Source organism: Zea mays, chromosome 1 (genome assembly GCF_902167145.1).
Source record: "Zea mays cultivar B73 chromosome 1, Zm-B73-REFERENCE-NAM-5.0, whole genome shotgun sequence".
Taxonomy (NCBI): Eukaryota; Viridiplantae; Streptophyta; class Magnoliopsida; order Poales; family Poaceae; genus Zea; species Zea mays.
In genome coordinates, this window is record NC_050096.1 from 162,863,096 (window position 1) to 162,881,372 (window position 18,277).

The window sequence follows — 18,277 nt, forward strand, 5'->3', positions numbered from 1 at the left end:
TCGGACGGCAACGCGGTCCAAGGGTCTCCGCTCTGAAGGACAACGTCATCACCAAGCCTGGGCCATCGCCGCCAGGGTCTTCTCCAAGAATCCGGCCCGAGCAGGCGGCTCGACCGGTCACCCCGGGGCCTTGGCTAGTTGTCCCCCAAGGACATCAGCCCGGCCCGAGGCCTCAGCAGGTCAATTCCGTCGTTGGTCCCGCTAACGGACGACCCGGCCAGGCTCCGGCCGACCTGGTCTTCTTTTCGAGCCGACTATGCCTCTGTTCGCGCTGGCACCGCTACCCCTGGCCTCGGCTCATCGAAGAGCGGCCGAGGGTTTCCTCCGACTAAGCAAGGGAAGCCTCGGACAACAAGGCTGACCGAGCCGAGGGACTCCTATGCCTCCGGGATACGGATACCTCACTCGTCACCTTTACACGGGGCGACTCACGCTTGGTGAAGCGGTTCAGACAACCAACAGGCGAGTCTTAGTGCTCGAAAATGGGGGAAAACACGGCTCCGTGCCGAATTTACATACATGTTCAGGCCTCGACAGCCACAGTGAACAAAAACACTGGCATTCGAAGTGCCATTACAAACAGAACTCCGGTTCCACCTCCACAGGTACGAACAACCCCACTCGATGGGGGGGAGGCCTGCGGAGCAACAGAAGACCGACGAACGGCTCGCCGTCGCCCGCCCCAGCAGCGGCGACGATGAAGACTTCTGCTCCGGGGGGCCGAACAGCAGCAGCGATGACCTCAGGGCGGATGCTGCTGCCAGGAGCCCCCGCCCGTGCCCAAACTCATGAGGCAAGGACGTGCAGAAGGCCGTAGAGTTGGAGGTCGGTCCGCGGGTGGCGCCGGCAAGCTCGTCGGCGGCGGAACCTCTTCCAGCTGCCGTGGCAGAAAGCGGCACCGGGAGCGGCTCCGAAGCCGCTCGGCTCAGAGAGCCGGGCACGCTGCAGCTGCCAGGGCCACGGACGACTCCCGCCCTTCCCCCCGATCACTGAGGGAAGGAGCGGGCCACCGCACACGCAGGGGCCGACCCCAACTCGGCACACTCCCCTCCCCAGCCCTGGTGATGAAAATCCTTGAGGCTGAGGGAGGGGCAGAGGCCGCGGCCCGGTTCACTCTCCCCCGCCATCGAACTGGAGGTCACCATCTTGGGTGACTGCCGGCGGAGGGGTGCAGCCGGGCTGCATGATGAAAATCCTTGAAGCCGAACGACGGCTGAAAGGTACCAACTCCCACGGAGTTGCGTTCCTCCAACAACGAAACGGAAAGACAGCGGATATCCCCCATCCGGGGGCTTGGAAGGTGGAAAGACACGATGCATAAGGGAGCGCGAAGACACTGTCGCCTTCCAAGAGGGCCACCCTCCTTTTAAAGGCGACTCTCCCCACTTGCGTCCCCAGCCGTCGTGGGCTGAGTCTTCTCCAACACGCTCCAAGGTCCTCCCCCTACGGCGCGGGGGCTGGGTCCCACACGTCATGCAAGCCGGCCTAGAGCAGAAGAAGCCAAACCGCCGCGCGTGGTGCGTGCAACCGCCCAGCGGTTACAAGCGGCTCTCCACTTTTGCCCAGACCAGCGGGCGAGAGGGCGGGCAGCCAAGTAGGCGGCATGCAACCGTGCCAAGTGGGCGCGCTTCTCTGACTCCCGACACGCCCGACATGGAGGCCCAGACCCACGCGTCATGCAACCGGCGCGCCGAATGCTTCGTGCATGCAACTGCACCGCCACCTGCGCCACCACCGCGCCTCCTCGACTGCGGAACCAATACCGTGACTCGAGGCGACCCAGCGCATGACCCAGCGGCTCCAGCCTGGCGCGACGGTCAATGCGGCCGAAAACGGGCCGGCAGTAATGGCGGTGGCAGGCGAGCAGGAGTAGCGGTCACGTCGTCAGCCAAGCTTACGTCCCATCCGGGGGCAGCGAGAGAACCCTCTCTCACGGCGTGAAGACAACGCGCCCGTGTCCCGTTCCTCGAACGGCTCGCGCACGAGCAACGGCTGCCCTGCGAACCACTCGCCCCATCGCATTAACTCCGCGGCAGGACAGGCGGCGCCTCTGGCAGGAGAAGCGAGCGACGCTTCGCCTTTGCCATAATGACCGCGTCAAAAAAGGTACGCCGCGTCGTTCGATTTCGTATCCTTTTCCTTTTTTTCTCTTCCTCTCTCTTGCAACAGGGACCGGGAAAGGGGGATACCCCGAAAAGGATCCTTCCCTGTGAAGGAACCAGGCTCCGAGCCTCCCTACTGATCAGAGGTTCGAAGGCTAGCCCCTCGGAAGGGTTCAACAGCCGCCTCAGAGCACGTGGGCTCCACACCCACTACTGGTCAGAGGTTCGAAGGCCGGCCCCTCGGAAGGGTTCAATGGCCGCCTCAGGCTACTCGGGCTCCGCGTCCACTACTGATCAGGGGTTCGAAGGCTGGCCCCCGAAAGGTTCACAGCCGCCTCAGACACAGAGCGAGGGATGACCATGGGTACGTTCGATACATAACCAAGGCTCGGGCTGCGCTCCCGAGGTACCCTAGGACATTTCCGAGACCAGCGGGAACGATCTTGTAATAGAAACCCATCAGAGGGAGGCATCGAGCCCTCGGACCCCGTCGCCAGGGGACCGGGTCCGGCAGATCACCCGCAGGTACTTTTGGGCGCGCCTCTGGGCCTCTAGCCGACCTCTAACGAATGGGGCACGGACGTCCGCTCGGATCACCTGCCCGCAGCTCACCGGAGACGCCATGTTCGGCGCCCACAGAGGGCAACATGGCGCTCTCCCCCCCTCCTCCTTGCGGAAAGGCGACGCAGGGGCATATGTAAAAAAGTCGAGTCTGTCCCTGATCGCCCTCTCGCCCTGTGCAGAGGCTCAGGGGCTGCTCTCGCAAACCCGGCTCCGGCCAAACCGTTGACAGCGTCAACATACCAGCCCGAGAACTTGGGACCCGACCGTACACCCGGGCTACGGCCAGCTCGCATGAGGGAACGACCAGACCAGCCGAAGCATTGCGCGAGGAGTTAAGACCTCGGAGGAGTCAAACCACTCCTCCGAGGCCTCGGGGGCTACACCCGGCGGGTGCGCTCGCGCGCACCCACCGGAACAAAACGCAACCGAGAAAGGCTGGTCCCCTTGCGAAAAAGTGCGACAAAAGCCTCCAAGCGAGTGCTAACACTCCCTTCGAGGCTCGGGGGCTACTGTCGGGGACCATAATTAGGGGTACCCTCAAGGCTCCTAATTCTCAGTTGGTAACCCCCATCAGCATAAAGCTGCAAAGGCCTGATGGGTGCGATCAAGTCAGGGATCAGTCCATTCAAGGGACTCGATCACGCCTCGCCCGAGCCTAGCCTCAGACAAGGGCAGCCGACCCCGGAGGATCTCCGCCTCGCCCGAGGCCCCCCTCCAGCGGCGAACACGTTCCCGGCTCACCCTAGGCCCTGTCTTCACCGAGAAGCAACCCCGACCAAATCGCAGGAGCATTTAATGCAAAGGTGGCCTGACACCTTTATCCTGACGCGCGCACCTCAGCTGACAGAGCCGAAGTGACCGCCGTCACTTCGCCGCTCCACTGACCGGTCTGACAGAAAGACAGCACCGCCTGCGCCGCTCCGACTGTGGTGCCACTTGACAGAGTGAGGCGGACAGGCAGTCAGGCACGGTCGCACACCATAGGAAACTCCGCTCCGCCCGACCCAGGGCTCGGACTCGGGCCAAGCCCCGGAAGACGGCGAACTCCGCTCCGCTCGACCCAGGGCTCGGACTCGGGCTAAGCCCCGGAAGACGGCGAACTCCGCTCCACCCGACCCAGGGCTCGGACTCGGGCCAAGCCCCGGAAGACGGCGAACTCCGCTCCGCCCAACCCAGGGCTTGGACTCGGGCTAAGCCCCGGAAGACGGCGAACTCCGCTCCGCCCGACCCAGGGCTCAGACTCGGGCTAAGCCCCGGAAGACGGTGAACTCCGCTCCGCCCGACCCAGGGCTCGGACTTGGGCTCAACCCCAGAAGACAACGAACTCCGCTTCGCCCGACTCCAGGACTCAAATTCCGCCCTGGCCTCAGCCAACGGCCTCCGCCTCGCCCAACCTAGGGGCTCGGACTCGGCCTCAGCCACGGAAGACGGACTCAACCTCGACCTCGGAGGAGCTTCCACATCGCCCAACCTAGGGCGCGGACCAGCCATGTCAACAGGAGGCGCCATCATTACCCTACTCCAAGCTGACTCAGGCTACGGGGAACAAGACCGGCGTCCCATCTGGCTCGCTCCGCCAGATAGGCGATGATGGCGCCCCGCACGCTCCCTGACGATGGCGGCTCTCGGCCCCCTTACGGAAGCAAGAGGACGTCAGCAAGGACTCGACGGCCCCGACAGCTGTCCCTCCGCCAGGCTCCAGCGCTCCTCCGACGGCCACGACACCACACAAACCGGGCGCCAAAATCTCTCCGGCCGCCACGATGGCGTGTACTTAGGGCGCTAGCTCCCCTCCGCTAGACACGTAGCACTCTACTACACCCCCATTGTACACCTGGATCCTCTCCTTAAGCCTATAAAAGGAAGGACCAGGGCCCTCTTAGTGAGGGTTGGCCGCGCGGGGACGAGGACGAGACGGGCGCTCGCATGAGGCCACTCGCTCCTTCCCCTGTGTGGACGCTTGTAACCCCCTACTGCAAGCGCACCCGACCTGGGCGTGGGACGAACACGAAGGCCGCGGGATTTCCACCTCTCTCACGCCCATCTCCGGCCACCTCACTTCCCCCCTTCGCGCTCGGCCTCGCGTCGACCCATCTGGGCTGGGGCACGCAGCGACACTTCACTCGTCGGCTCAGGGACCCCCCGGTCTCGAAACGCCGATAGAATCCGCGGCGAAGTCCAACTACGGTGAGAAATTAACACCACCCCGTTGAACGATACTGCCAGACTTTGTCAGGGTCGTCTTCCTGGTGTCGCAGCAAAGCCACACGGCCCCTCACCGAGACTTCAACAGCGACGGGAACGGATTCCTGCCGTGGCGGCGCTCTAACCTTTCTGGGTTTCTCTAGTGGCGGGGTAATCCTGTGCGACGAAGCAAGGGAAGAGGGTTGAGATGCTGCGCCGAGCTTTATGGTCAACCGGAAGGAGTCGTGGAGACCCCCTAGGTGTCCGATAACCCCGCGGAGGTTGCGGTGACCTCCACCATGCGCGCGGAGATGGAGGACCAATCTGTTGAGCCACTGCATGGTGGGGCCGCCTGTCAGTTTGCAAGTCGCGCCCGGTGTGAGGCTGTCCAGCGGGTCCACATGTCGGCGCGTCTTTTGATCTGCGCGCGAGTTGGGCCGCGTTGTTGACGTGAGGGGAGTGGGCCAAAAATGATACAGTGAGCCCAGTTGGGTTCTTTCCTTTTATTTATATTTTCTTTTTCTTTTCTTCTTTTTTTTTCTTTATTCAAAATTCAAATTTTGAATCTGCTCAAATTAGTGAAATTGTACTCCTTTTAAGTGTGCAGATTGAACATAATAATATGGATGACCTACTTTTCTTTATATACATATTTCTTTATTCCTATCTAACATTTTCTGTCTCTTTTCTAACCTCCAACTTGTAAATTAGGGTTGAATCTCCAAATTTGGATTTTTATTATTTTTTACATTATTTTTTTATTATCACAAAATGCACACAACACAAAATCCCCAGCATGATGCATGTATTATTTTTTATACAAAGTGGGTATTACAGGCTCGGCCTTCTTATAGGTTAAAGTAGCTCTTCTATACTTATTATTGAGGATTGTCATTGAGCTAGCATATATTTCAAACTTATAAATAATTTATAATATTTCAAAGTATATTTCTTTGAATCACTTTTGTAATCACTCTCATAAATATAATGTAAATTTGTTGTAACTTGTAACATTTTGTTGTAAAGAAATTCCGCTGCAAATGTTGGTGTGTGATTTGTGTTTACTTAATCTTGCGATCCTAGTTGTAAGTGGTTTATCTGGGGTCCTTGGGACACTCGGACGGATCCTGTTAAGTTATCTGGTGCGCATGCATAGCCGTATGAGGTCTTTGAGACAAGGGCAGGTGCATGTGGGCCCAATAACTTGGGAAGTTCTGCCACATTGCACTAAATGATTGTTACCATGTATGCTTAGAGAGAAGCAAACCTAGTGTAAATGGATTGCTAGAACTTGAAAAGCTAAAACTTGTTTTAGACTCAGCTAGTGCTTTTGGCAAACTAATCTCCCTCAGCCAAACTTCTTCATGGTCTAGAGGTAGAGGAGTAGACTCCTCACACCAGGTAAGCCTAACTGAGTATTAGGATACTTAGCCTTACTTGTGGCATCATTTTTACAGGTTCACTGCAAGACATGTTTGATGGCGTGACTTGGCCAGCCACCCTGCCACCGGGTTGGACGGTCGAGTGGGATGCTGCCTCGGCAGGAGAGGACCAAGAGGAGTAGTGGGCGAGGCCTTGCCCTATTCCTTGTTATCAACGTTATTTATTATCCGCTGCACTATTATGAACACTATTATCTTTTATCAAACTCCGATTTATGTAACAACTCAAGTACTTTAATTCGTGGTTCCATGTTTATTGTATTGTCTCTGAGTCTCACCATCGTGTGAGCTAATGGTACTCGATCCTTGGTAAGTGGCTCTATCGGACGAGATCTGAAGAACTGACGGGTTATTCCGATTTAAGTGTGTTGCTGCCTTCAAGGCGTGACTCGGGCACTTAAGCTGGAATAATCTGGGCGGTTCTGCCACAGTCTTGCCCCCCATTGGTTTGAGTTTTGTGGCATATTAATATTTGCTCTATGTGGTTCATAGGATCGGCCGTCTCTTTCCGGCCTTCTATGGGCCGAAAAGTACTCACCCTCATGTGTTTGGAATGCTATTATGGTGCTGGGATGCTATAGGATATGATGGAAAGTTTAGCAGGGATGGATGATTTGGGTAACTATCTTCCTCAAAAACATATGATGGGAACTTTAGTCAGACCATCCGGTTAGATATGCGGATCGTCCGGCTGTGTGAGCGGACTGTCCGACCATATGGCCGAATCGTCCGTTGTTGTATGTGGACGGTCCGTCGCTGTATGTGGATGGTCTGACTGAGTAGTTTAGGGTTTACACATTATGTGGTGGCTCGGGCGCATGTCTCGATAATTCATTAAAAATGGGACCGGTCGCTGCTGGCCTGGACGATCCACGCTCACGTGCGGACGGTCCGGACATGCACAGATCGACGAATTTATCTTCGATGTGCGTAGGAGGCTATGGTTGCCCGAGGTACGTGTCTATCGACATCCCATAAAGGGGTTGTGTCTGGTCGTGACAACCTGCAGCCGATGAATCACGCGTGTTTTCCCCCAATTCAACCTCGTGCTAAGGAAAATTTGCAATAGCAGATTTATCAAATGCATGTTCTAGCCTTCTATAATCATTTTTGCATACCCCTTATAATATTTTGCATTTGGTCTCACTGTTCATCTATATAAGCTTTAAGAGACTAGAGCTCGTTTGTATTGCTTACCTCAGGGGTAGCTGTAGTAGGACGGAGCGCAGCCAGATCTATCACCCGCTGTCGAACAACTTTGTTATTTCTGTCCACCTTGAAGTTGGCCAGGAATTTTGCTTTTGCTTCCTAGATCAGCTGCTTCTTGTGCTCCTCGAACTGGAGCTGTTTGTCAACCGACAAGGTTTCCCAAGTCGGCTCTATGATATTGCCGGTGGAAATGTCATAGCTATCTTTTGAACCGACCATTGAGGGCTGATCTGATAGGTCTATAAGCGATGTCCCCAGCAGAGTCGCCAAAAAGTGTGTTGGCGCCAATCTGGGCGTCAATCACTGTGTTGAGAATCGGCGATAGTGCTCTCTGTGGAGGCACGGACAGACCGCGGCCAGGGGCCGGACGGTACACGACCTGGCGTAGAGGCTGGTTCCCTGCTTGACGGGCCGGACGGTCTGCGCATGGAGGCTGGATGGTCCGCGCGTGCGCAGGGGCGGCGGAGTTCGCCGGCGGCGCCTGGATCTCGCTCCTAGGAGGGACCACATCGGGGAGGAGAGGTCCTAGGCCTTGTCCAGGGTCGGCAGGACACCCTAGACAGCTCTAATCGACGTAGAGCCAAAGAGAAGCAGAGAATTTGGGATTGGGAAAGGCTAATCTAAGGCTAAACTAGAACTACTCCTAATGCCTAAGCTAAAACCGAGATGTAAACTGATTATTGATTCGATTGTTGATGATTAATCGGTCGTAGTCCTCTATGCATATATAAAGGGGAGCTCTGCACCCATTACAATCTGTATCCCAAGCTAAATCCGCGGTTTTCGCTAACAAATCCCGCAAGAAACTCGGAAACCTAACTAATTCTACGCGCGCGGACCGTCCGGCTGCCTATTTTGGCACCCAACACAAATCAATCATTCAACGTGGTATATGTAATAGCGGAGACCACAGATATGGATCAATCATATACATCTTAGCATTGATCTTGTTTGGCATCTAAAAGAGGCAATTGCAATTTGCAAGCATTATATAGCCTGGAGTCTGGACAGACAGCGACAGAAAAAAGGCCAACAAGTTGGTGTTCAACTAAAGTCCCTTCTCTCAGGCTAGCTGACATCCACAAAGATCAGTGTGTGTGTGTTTTACAAGAAAAAACACACCGAGAACGGATGAAGTGTCATGGCATATATACGGATATACCTTCAAGTACGTACATGCGCATCGTTTGGTTTAGACATCTTTTTTTCAACACCACCATCATCATCCGTAGCATCACCACCACCATTAGGAGGAGGAGGGTGGAGCTCGATTGACTTGTTCAGAACCACCACCACCATCAGCAGAGATTGTTTCACCAAAGAGCTTTATGCTCTTCACGTTCTGGAGTGGAGACAAGCTCACTGGGTTGTTGGGGGGAGAAGCACTGGGGATGCTTATTGTACGCGGTGGCATTGCAGAGAAGGGTGCAGCAGAAGGGCCATCGCCGGTGTGCCTGCTGGCTCCAGTAGAAGAAGAAGGGCCATAGGCCTAGCTTTCCGATTCCGACCCGATCAGCCTCCTCCCAGTCGTTGCAAGAGGAGAGAGAACACAACTTGCCAAGCATTCACATATCTCGTCGTTGATGCTAGACGATGCGGAACAGCCACACCCCAGTTGATTTGTAGTTGTGTTGTGTCAATAATATATTCAGTTCAAGAGCAATAATATATTTAGTTATAGCTCGAAATCAAGAAATACCAAATCAGTAATTTTCAACAAACAGATTGATCAGAAATTAGAATATACAAGTATAATGGAGGCGAAACAGAAGCAGACATGTCCGATCCCAGTTGATGAGTGCATTGTCAACACCACCACACAAACACAATGACCAAACAAGATTTCAGATTTAGAAAGTATTAAACATGTTCACAATTCAGAAAACAAGCTTAGCTCAACAAGATTGTATCACTATGAGCAAAATAAGCCTATGCTTGCCATAGCATCATCATGTACACATGGAACAAACTACAAAGAGCATAGTCACATTCTAACAATTATACACATGAAGCTCAAAATGTTTTATGATACATGATGAGATGTAGTGCAGATATGTTACAAAAATCCAAAAGAAAAGCAAAAACTACAGAGAAGAACCAAAAATACTACTATACAACTAAAAATGTTTCCCTCCTCTAAAAAAGGAAGCACACACCTAACTCCACTTGCAAGTGGAGCAAAAGTGTCTTGATCAAGAGGTTTGGTGAGGATGTCAATAAGATGTCATTAGGTGTCAACATGGCATAGGTTGATGTCCCCTTTCTTATAACGATCTCTTAGGAAATGAAAATGTAGTGCTTAGTTTTGGAATTTAGTACTAGATTTTTAGCAACACTTATGTCACGCTATCACAAAGAAAAGGCACTCGGTGAAACTCTAAGCCAAAGTCTCACAAGGTGGCTATCATCTAAAATAAATATAAGCAACAGCTAGTGATAGCAACATACTTAGCCTTTTTGTTAATTTGGGCTACACTACACTAGACCGGTTACAAGAAGCCAATGAAGACCTCCAAAATTGATGTCTCAAAAGCTGACTTGTTATTCAAATGACAACACGTAAAATCCACATCAGAATACCCACACAATGACATGACTAAAAAGGAGGAATATCAAAGAACAAACTCAGGAGTAAAATGAAGGTACCTCATGACTATTTTGACTGTCTAATTATAGGATGTGTGCGGGGACACCTGAAAATGAGCACACAAGCACAATAAAATGTATGCCCGGTCTTGTTGTCGTCAAGTAATGAAGCGAGGCAATCATGCTTTGATACTCCTTTTGTTGTCCATACGTTCACCGTTCTTATCGACATCTAAGGCTATCGTGTTTGACATGGGTTTCAAAATAGGTTTTGTCTCACATCATCCTTTATATATTTAACTGGGTGCATAAAGGTCGCATCACACGTCTGTTTGATTAATTTGTAGCTCTATCAAACATATCTTGAATTCTTTTCTCGTTGTATCTAAAAATTTGACAGCAAGAACATAAGAACCACTTAAGGTGGTATCGTTCACGTAAATTTGAACTAAGACACCTCAAGGACAGCCTTCTCAACGACAGATATGGATCAATCATAGTACATCTTAGTATCGATCTTGTCTGGCAACTAAAAGAGGCAGTTGCAATTTGCAAGCATTATATAGCCTAGAGTCTGGAGAGACAACGAATGAAAAAAAAGGTGGTGTGTAAATGATGTAGAGACTTATCCAGGCGTCTGCACAACAAAAGCATATAAGATCAGTGTGTGTGTTTACAGGCGCATCGTTTGGTTTAGACATTTTTTTTTTCAACACCACCGTCATCATCCGTAGCATCACCACCACCATAGGAGGAGGAGGGAGGAGCTCGATTCACTTGTTCAGAACCACCACCACCACCATCAATAGAGATTATTTCGCCAAAGAGCTTTATGCTCTTCACGTTCTGGAGTGGAGACAAGCTCACTGGGTTGTTGGGGGGAGAAGCACTGGGGATGCTTATTGTACGCGGTGGCGTTGCAGAGAAGGGTGCAGCAGAAGGGCCGCTGCCGGTGTGCCTGCTGGCTCGAGTAGAAGAAGGGCTCTGGGCCTGGCTTTCTGATTCCGATCGGATCATACTCCACCGAGCCGTTGTAAGAGGAGGAAGGGACGCAACTTGCTGTCATGACTGCTATGGTCGCTGACGAGGAAGTAGAAGCTATTAGTGTATAGAGATTCTGTAATGGTGTGATGGGCTTTCAAGCCAAGATTTGTGTATAAGTAATTGGGCTGTTAAGCCAGGGATCAGTGAGTGGGCCGGCCCAATAGACCAGGCAATATATACTGTAACCTGTCATCGGAACGGGGAGAGAAATATACAGAACTGAATAGAAGTTTTCTTACCTTCGTGCTTCGAGTTGCGTCTGTGTTCCTGGCGCTTCGTCGCCGAATTGGTGTGGCTCACGTCGCCGGTGACCTTCCGGTGGCCAGGGGCGTGACAAGTGGTATCAAAGCTTCCGATCCTCGGCGTCTCGGGGAGCGGTTCGTGTCTTCCTCATCGGCGTCGTTGCTGCGGTGACCAGGGTCTTCGACACGGGTTCCCGTCTCCATCGACGACTCTCGGGCTCTCGGCATCGGCATCGCATCATCGACGCTCGTCGATCTCCGGTAGACAGTCGACTTGGTGGTGTTGGCGGCGGAGACCGGAGATAACCTGTTCGACGAGTTGCCTGGGTGTCGTTCACTCGGCTGGGTCGTCGACGCAGGCTTCGTTTTCCATCGACGATCTGCGGCGTTTCCTCGCTACAACGTCGTTGGTGATGTCGTCCGCTCAGACAAGCATCCTGCTCGCTGCGATGCCGACATCGGAGCAGAAGGGCGAGGAACGATGGGACAAAGTGATGCGGGTCCTGGATCGCCTCGACAGTAGGTTGGAGGCGATGGAGGTGAAGCAGAAGGGTCTGCACGATCATACGTGCAACGTGGAAGCAGCAGTGCGGAACATCCCAGCTTTGCTTGGAGGTATGGCCCCTCCTGTGTTCGATGAAATGCCCCCCTACTGCAGTGAGGAGGTCATTGCCCTTCCAAGGTGCTTTGGAGGTTCTGGTTATTCAGTGTTCGATGAAACATCTGCTGAGAAGGTGGTCTGGGATGAAGAAGTGTTACTTCGTTCCGATTCACTTGATTTTTGGCAGCGTCTAGCTCATGGAATGGGGAACCAGATGCCCAACGATTGCAAGCAGGATGTTGTGCCTGATGCCCCATGGTTGTTTGTTGGAATGTCACAGCAAGTAAGTACATACTCAATATCCAGTGAAATGGGTCTTACAGTGGCATGGGATGGGGAGATGCAAGCTGAAACTCACACGCATGAAGGATTACTGCAGCAGCTTGCTCAAGGTGAAGAAGCCTTAAAAGAATCAGCTAAGAAGGAGGGTGACGTTGAAGATGAGGCAACCGCAGTGGTTATGAATGGAGGAAACAGGGATGAGTTTATTCCTGCTAGTGTGGTCAGTGTGCTTGAGGATGACCCTAAGCAGGATGCTGAAAATGTTGATGCTACTAGTGCTGGCGGTATTCTTTCTCAAGAATTGGCTCCAGAATCAATCAATGAAACTAATGGTGCAGGCAAGATTGTAGGCGTCGCTTGGGTTGATGATCATGAAGAAGAGGTTGTGGGTAGCGACATACATGAGGCTATGACAGATGAAGTGGATGAGGAAGAAGGTTGTTTTGAAGGTTTTTCAGCTATAAGAATACATGATGAAGACATGAACCTGAAATTTCTTCTCTGTGGAGTACCATGCACCCTGGATGCATGTTTATTGGGCACACTAAAAGATGGCTTGAATGCACTCTTGAATATTGAGATTTGTGCGAGTAAACTTCAGAACCGAGCCAGTGCTCATCCACCCCTTCAAGCTGAAGATCTTTCACATGGAGTTGCTACAATGCGCAGCGAAATCACAACTTGCAGTTCTGCACATGTGGCGTATTTTGTTTCTGGCAGTGCCCAAACTTGTTTTGGTGATCAACTTCTAGGGAGCCGTATCAAGAATGAAATTATTGAGAAGAGGCAGTTAGTTTGTGTTCTATTGAATAATGAGGATATCAAGCCATCTTCATTTGAGCCTTGGCCATCCATGGGTGTGGCTTGTGAAGCTTCTACTTTTGAAGTATGGATAACCATGCAAAAATGGGCAGCACAGGTTTTAAAACATCTTGCACCAGAAATCTCCTACAGAAGCTTGGTTGCGCTTGGAATCGCCTGGATAAATGGTATACCAGTGTCCTCATTTGGTAGGCAGGATGCAGACCAGTTTATTTTCTTTTGTTCTAACCAGTGCGGAGATCAAGCTATTCTAAATGGCTCATTTGCTCATGTATCCAACTGGGCAGCACCCTTTACTAAGGATAATTTCATGCTTGTTCTATATGAAGCATGTACTGGGCAAGAGGTGAGATTGGAATGCAAGAATGTGTTGCTCTTTGAGGGGAGGCAAAACAAAGGTAGTTTTCGACATGGGATATCTGAACTGACACAATGGTGGCTAAATGGTTTTAGCCCAGGAAACGGTGCTATGGCAGTTCAGTCTCAGCCATACACTCAACAAAAATTCATGAACAAATTAATGGGCTTACAGTTCAGAATGGTGTATGATAGAGGCAAGGAGAAGATAGCGACTGATGCTTTTGTTCAGGATTTGTGGCCGAGGGTGACCATTTACATTCCATATGGGAATGTGTTCTCAGTGCAGAAGGACAAGACTAGAAGACTTCCTCAATTTTGGGTGGGCAGGAGCTCAACATTCAGCACTAAATTGATTCGAAGCTTTCATGATTCAATGGTGTGGGAGTGTTCTGTAAGCGCAGCGGAAGCATGGTGGATCGGTCTGCAAACTATGGTGGAGCAGTTCGGAGAGCAGTGGTCAGTTACTGAGCAAGAGAAAGAAGAGCAGCAATACTTGTTTGCTATCCAGGATCATCCTCGACTGTGGAAAATTGGGGGTTGTTTTCCCTATACAGCACGATATGGGTATAACAATGTGGTATTGGTTGTACTGGTGCTCAACGGGATTGTGGATTTAGTGGGGGCTGCTTGGATACAACTGAAGGCTATGTGCTTAAGGAGAAATTTCCACATGCTCTTGCTTGAGGGCAAGCAAGTTTTGCAGCAGGGGGAGATGTCATGACTGCTATGGTCGCTGACGAGGAAGTAGAAGCTATTAGTGTATAGAGATTCTGTAATGGTGTGATGGGCTTTCAAGCCAAGATTTGTGTATAAGTAATTGGGCTGTTAAGCCAGGGATCAGTGAGTGGGCCGGCCCAATAGACCAGGCAATATATACTGTAACCTGTCATCGGAACGGGGAGAGAAATATACAGAACTGAATAGAAGTTTTCTTACCTTCGTGCTTCGAGTTGCGTCTGTGTTCCTGGCGCTTCGTCGCCGAATTGGTGTGGCTCACGTCGCCGGTGACCTTCCGGTGGCCAGGGGCGTGACACTTGCCAAGCATTCACAGATCTCATTGTTGCAAGAGGAGGAGGATGGGACGGAACACCCCAGATGATCTGTAGTTGTGTTGTGTCAATAATATATTCAGTTCAAAAGCAATAAGCACGACAAATCCATCATTAGTTATAGCTCGAAATCAAGAAATAGCAAATCAGTAATTTTCAACAAACAGATTGATCGGAAATCGGAATATACAAGTATAATGGAGGCGAAACAGAAACAGAAAAACAGACATGTCCAATCCAATCCGACAGAAGAACTCCCAACCGCAATATAAAAATAAGGGTCAAGGCGTGAAGGTCATCAGGCCAATGGAAGGAAGACGAGACGATAATTTCAAAACCTCGAGCATTCGCCAGATGTTTTGGCGGATCGCCTCGACGCGGCCGACGACCCACATGGTGTACTGCCTGTTCTCGTCCTCCATAACCTCCATGCGCACCAGCGCACCTGGTTCCCAGCTGGTGGCGAGCGCGTCATCCACCTCGCTGCGCGGGACGATGAACTCCACGGCGGCCTGTCTCGGGAAGTAGGTGACTGTGAAGGGCCTGCCCGCGGCGGCGAGGCGTACGGCCTCCATGACGTCCTGGGCCGGCTGATCCGGGTCCGGGCCTTGGAAGTCGAACAGCGGGTACCTGGGCACGTCGAGGCGCCGCACGCCGACGATGAGGTCGCCGTTGGGGCGGCGCATGAAGACGATCTTGTCCCCCGCGGCGAGCCGCTTGGCCTTGGCGAAATCCAACCACCCGGTGGTGAGCGAGTGTTGCTTGCTCGGATTGACGCTGTAGGTTTTGGAGAACCTCCACGATTTGCCACTGGTGTCGCGCATGACGACGTCCTGGCGCTGCACGCCGTCCGTGTCGACCATGGGTATGGGTAAGACGTGCTCGTTGTCCAGCGGGATGCGGAACCTTGCGTAGACGTCGGTTTGCGAGAGCTCCTTAGTGAAGTATCTGAGCTTCTGTGGGGGGCTGGGGGCGGGGCTGTTGCTGCTGCCGCCGGGGCCCGGAGGAGGAGCGGCGGCGCGGCCTGGCCGTGGTCTGAGGGAGATTTTGGCGAACACCTCGTCCGTCTTGTCGTCCACGCCGAGGCTCACGTCGGTGACGGTGCAGTGGAAGCGGTGCTGCGCAGGGAGCGGCTGCGGCGCCGCGGACAGGTGCTGCTCGATGTGGCCGTCGGGGAAGTAGTCGACCTCGTCGCCGACGGTGGGGATGCGGGAAAACGGTGCGGCGCAGGCCAGCCAGACGTCGCGGTCGACGGTGTTATCGCCGACGCAGTCGGCGGGGGGAAGCGGTTGCTGCGTCGCCATTGTCTTCTGAGTACCAGGGTTTGGCGAAGCGGAGAGAGGGAGGGAGGGAGGGAGGGAGGGAGGAGGAGAATGCTGTTCGGGGCGGAAGATTAGGAGGGAAGGATACATATACACGTTATACATATGAGCCCTCTTCGGCTCTTCTCGTCTTCCTACGTGATTCGAATCTGCTCGCTCAGCAGTCAGCACTATAACTTATCAGGGGCGAGCCGACAAATTTAAAGGCCATGTATTAAACTTCAAAAGGGGTCCTATTTTATAAAAAAAATATAATTGAAATTACGTTGTAATAAAATTTATGTATTCTGAATTGCAAAAGGTTTACTAGATAATTTTTTTAAATCTATCTATTTTTTACGAAATTATATTGTCATAGAGTATATAAATAAACATATGTATTAATATATATGTTTGAAGAGCAATAGTCTAGCTGCTAACTGAGTTTAGCTTAGATGATGTAATGTTAGTCTGTTCATTGATGCATATTATTTAGGCTTACTACTGAGCTAAGAAGTTTTTTAGGCCCCTCAGAATTTTGGGCCCTGCGCGGTCGCACATGTGGCACATGCAACTGGCTCAGCCCTGTAACTTATGTATATTTTTGTTATATGAAGCGAAGATATTATAAATACATACATATACTGATAATTTAAAAATAGAAAATATCATATTTCAATAAAGTATTTCAATAAATATAAAGTCTACCTATAAAATATATAGAAATTCTAATAATATATACTAGCAAAGTAATATAGACAAGCGATTAATAGAGCTGTGCAGTATACCTATTCCTTCAGTAACAAACTTTATGTTTAATTTGTTTGTTTTTACACAGCTCACCTTAACGACAAACAAGCATCTAATCCGACTAACCATATATATTATATTATACTAGTTAAGTATCCGTGCGTTGCAACGGTTTCTATATATTATATAAGTAAATCTCATTTAAATAAGATAGTTTTTCAGACATGTTCAAATTTGAGAGGTCTCTATCCACTCCTCTCATTTGCTTTGTCTAATGAACGGGTGGTCCAAAAATAAAACTACGGGTTCAGAATGACAGAAAGAACGGATGTAGGTAAATTTGTCTATAAAAGACTACTATAAACTTGTGTATGTCGCATTTGACGGTAAAGAAAAAATACATGATAAGGAATCTACCAAGTAGTAGGTTTGAATTAGTAGCCCATTAGAAGTAAGAAAGGAAAACAATTCCCAAACGACCTTCGTTGACTCTTAATCCAGTTAAAACAGACAACAATGTTGTATCAATTGAGCTGTTAGAAACAGCCATAAAGAATGGTGCCTGCCTCAATTAACTGAACAAAAAAGATAATGAAAGAAGAGTTGATCCTCACCTCGCTCCTAATATACAAGCAACCAAACTAAGGACAAATAATTAGGTTCACATTGCAGCGTCGGATGTCGTCGGATGCCAGGGAGGTCAAATAGACGGCGGTGCTAGCTGAGAAGCCGGTCCAAGCGAGCGGGCCACGGCCATAGCTTCGCTAGCTGGGTGTGCGGGGAGCAGGTTTCCGATGGCTGGCCTACTTGCCTCTCCGCAGTCACTGATGAGACCATTGACGGATGGACCCCCAGCTCGGTGAGGTTTGTTCAACTGGACATGGAGGCGAGTTCGTCGAGGCTGTTGATGATGGTGTCGTCGACAAGGCCGCCGAGGCCAAGGCGGAGCGAGTGTCAGCACATTGCCATGTGGGATCTGTGATAGGTGATAAATGGGCATTTTCAGCTATATAAGGAGACCAATTTAAGCTATGGAGGTATCGAAGATTCAGAAGAAACACATCTCCATCTCCATTCTCATTTCCTTGTGTTCTAGTGTTCATCTAATCTGTCCAGAAATCTCTGCATCTCTTTTCCCTTCCCCTCTCATGTACCTGGATTCTCTTACATTCTAGTCCTTTGCTGCTGCTGGTTGAGTTGAGATATTAGTGTTGTTAACAGCGAGGCCCAGCTCCGTTCTAATCGGGTACGGTGAGCATAGCAGCGAGTTGCCCCGGTGATGGCAAAGTGATGAAACTCGCTTCTCATAATGGCAAAGTGATAAAACTCACTACTATATATGTACTAACATCAATCGACCTGTTTCTACCATGTTAAAGAAGTGTTTAGTTTCTAGGAACTAATTTTTAGTCCATACAATTTATTCCATTTTAGTATCTAAATTGCTAAATATCGAAATTAAAATAGAGTTTTAATTTCCATATTTGACAATTAAGAGATGAAAATGGAATAAGATGGATGGACTAAAAAATAGTCCCAAAAACCAAACACCTCTTAAGTTCTCCTCCACCTAACTGTCTCCAGCAACGTCATCTATATATATCCATCATCTCTATCCATCCTTTACAGTCTCCTCTAAAAGATTTTATTTCCTATATCTCCTTTCTCTCCAATAATATCCTCTAAATCATGTCCTCTATACACAAACAGTGTCGAACAGTGTCATCTACAGTTCTCTT

General features: G+C 50.6%; 1 protein-coding gene across 1 annotated transcript; it reads right to left on the reverse strand.

Annotated features, from left to right (window-relative positions):
- Positions 1-8,630: 8,630 nt before the first annotated feature.
- On the reverse strand, positions 8,631-15,938 carry LOC100191575 (uncharacterized). The gene is made up of 4 exons (NM_001137005.1): positions 14,826-15,938; positions 14,375-14,538; positions 10,148-10,194; positions 8,631-9,087 (listed from the first exon to the last, which is right to left on the reverse strand). The coding sequence occupies exons 1-3, from the start codon at positions 15,912-15,914 to the stop codon at positions 10,155-10,157; spliced, it is 1,293 nt and encodes a 430-aa protein (NP_001130477.1). The 5' UTR covers positions 15,915-15,938; the 3' UTR covers positions 8,631-9,087; positions 10,148-10,154.
- Between the last annotated feature and the right edge of the window lie 2,339 nt (positions 15,939-18,277).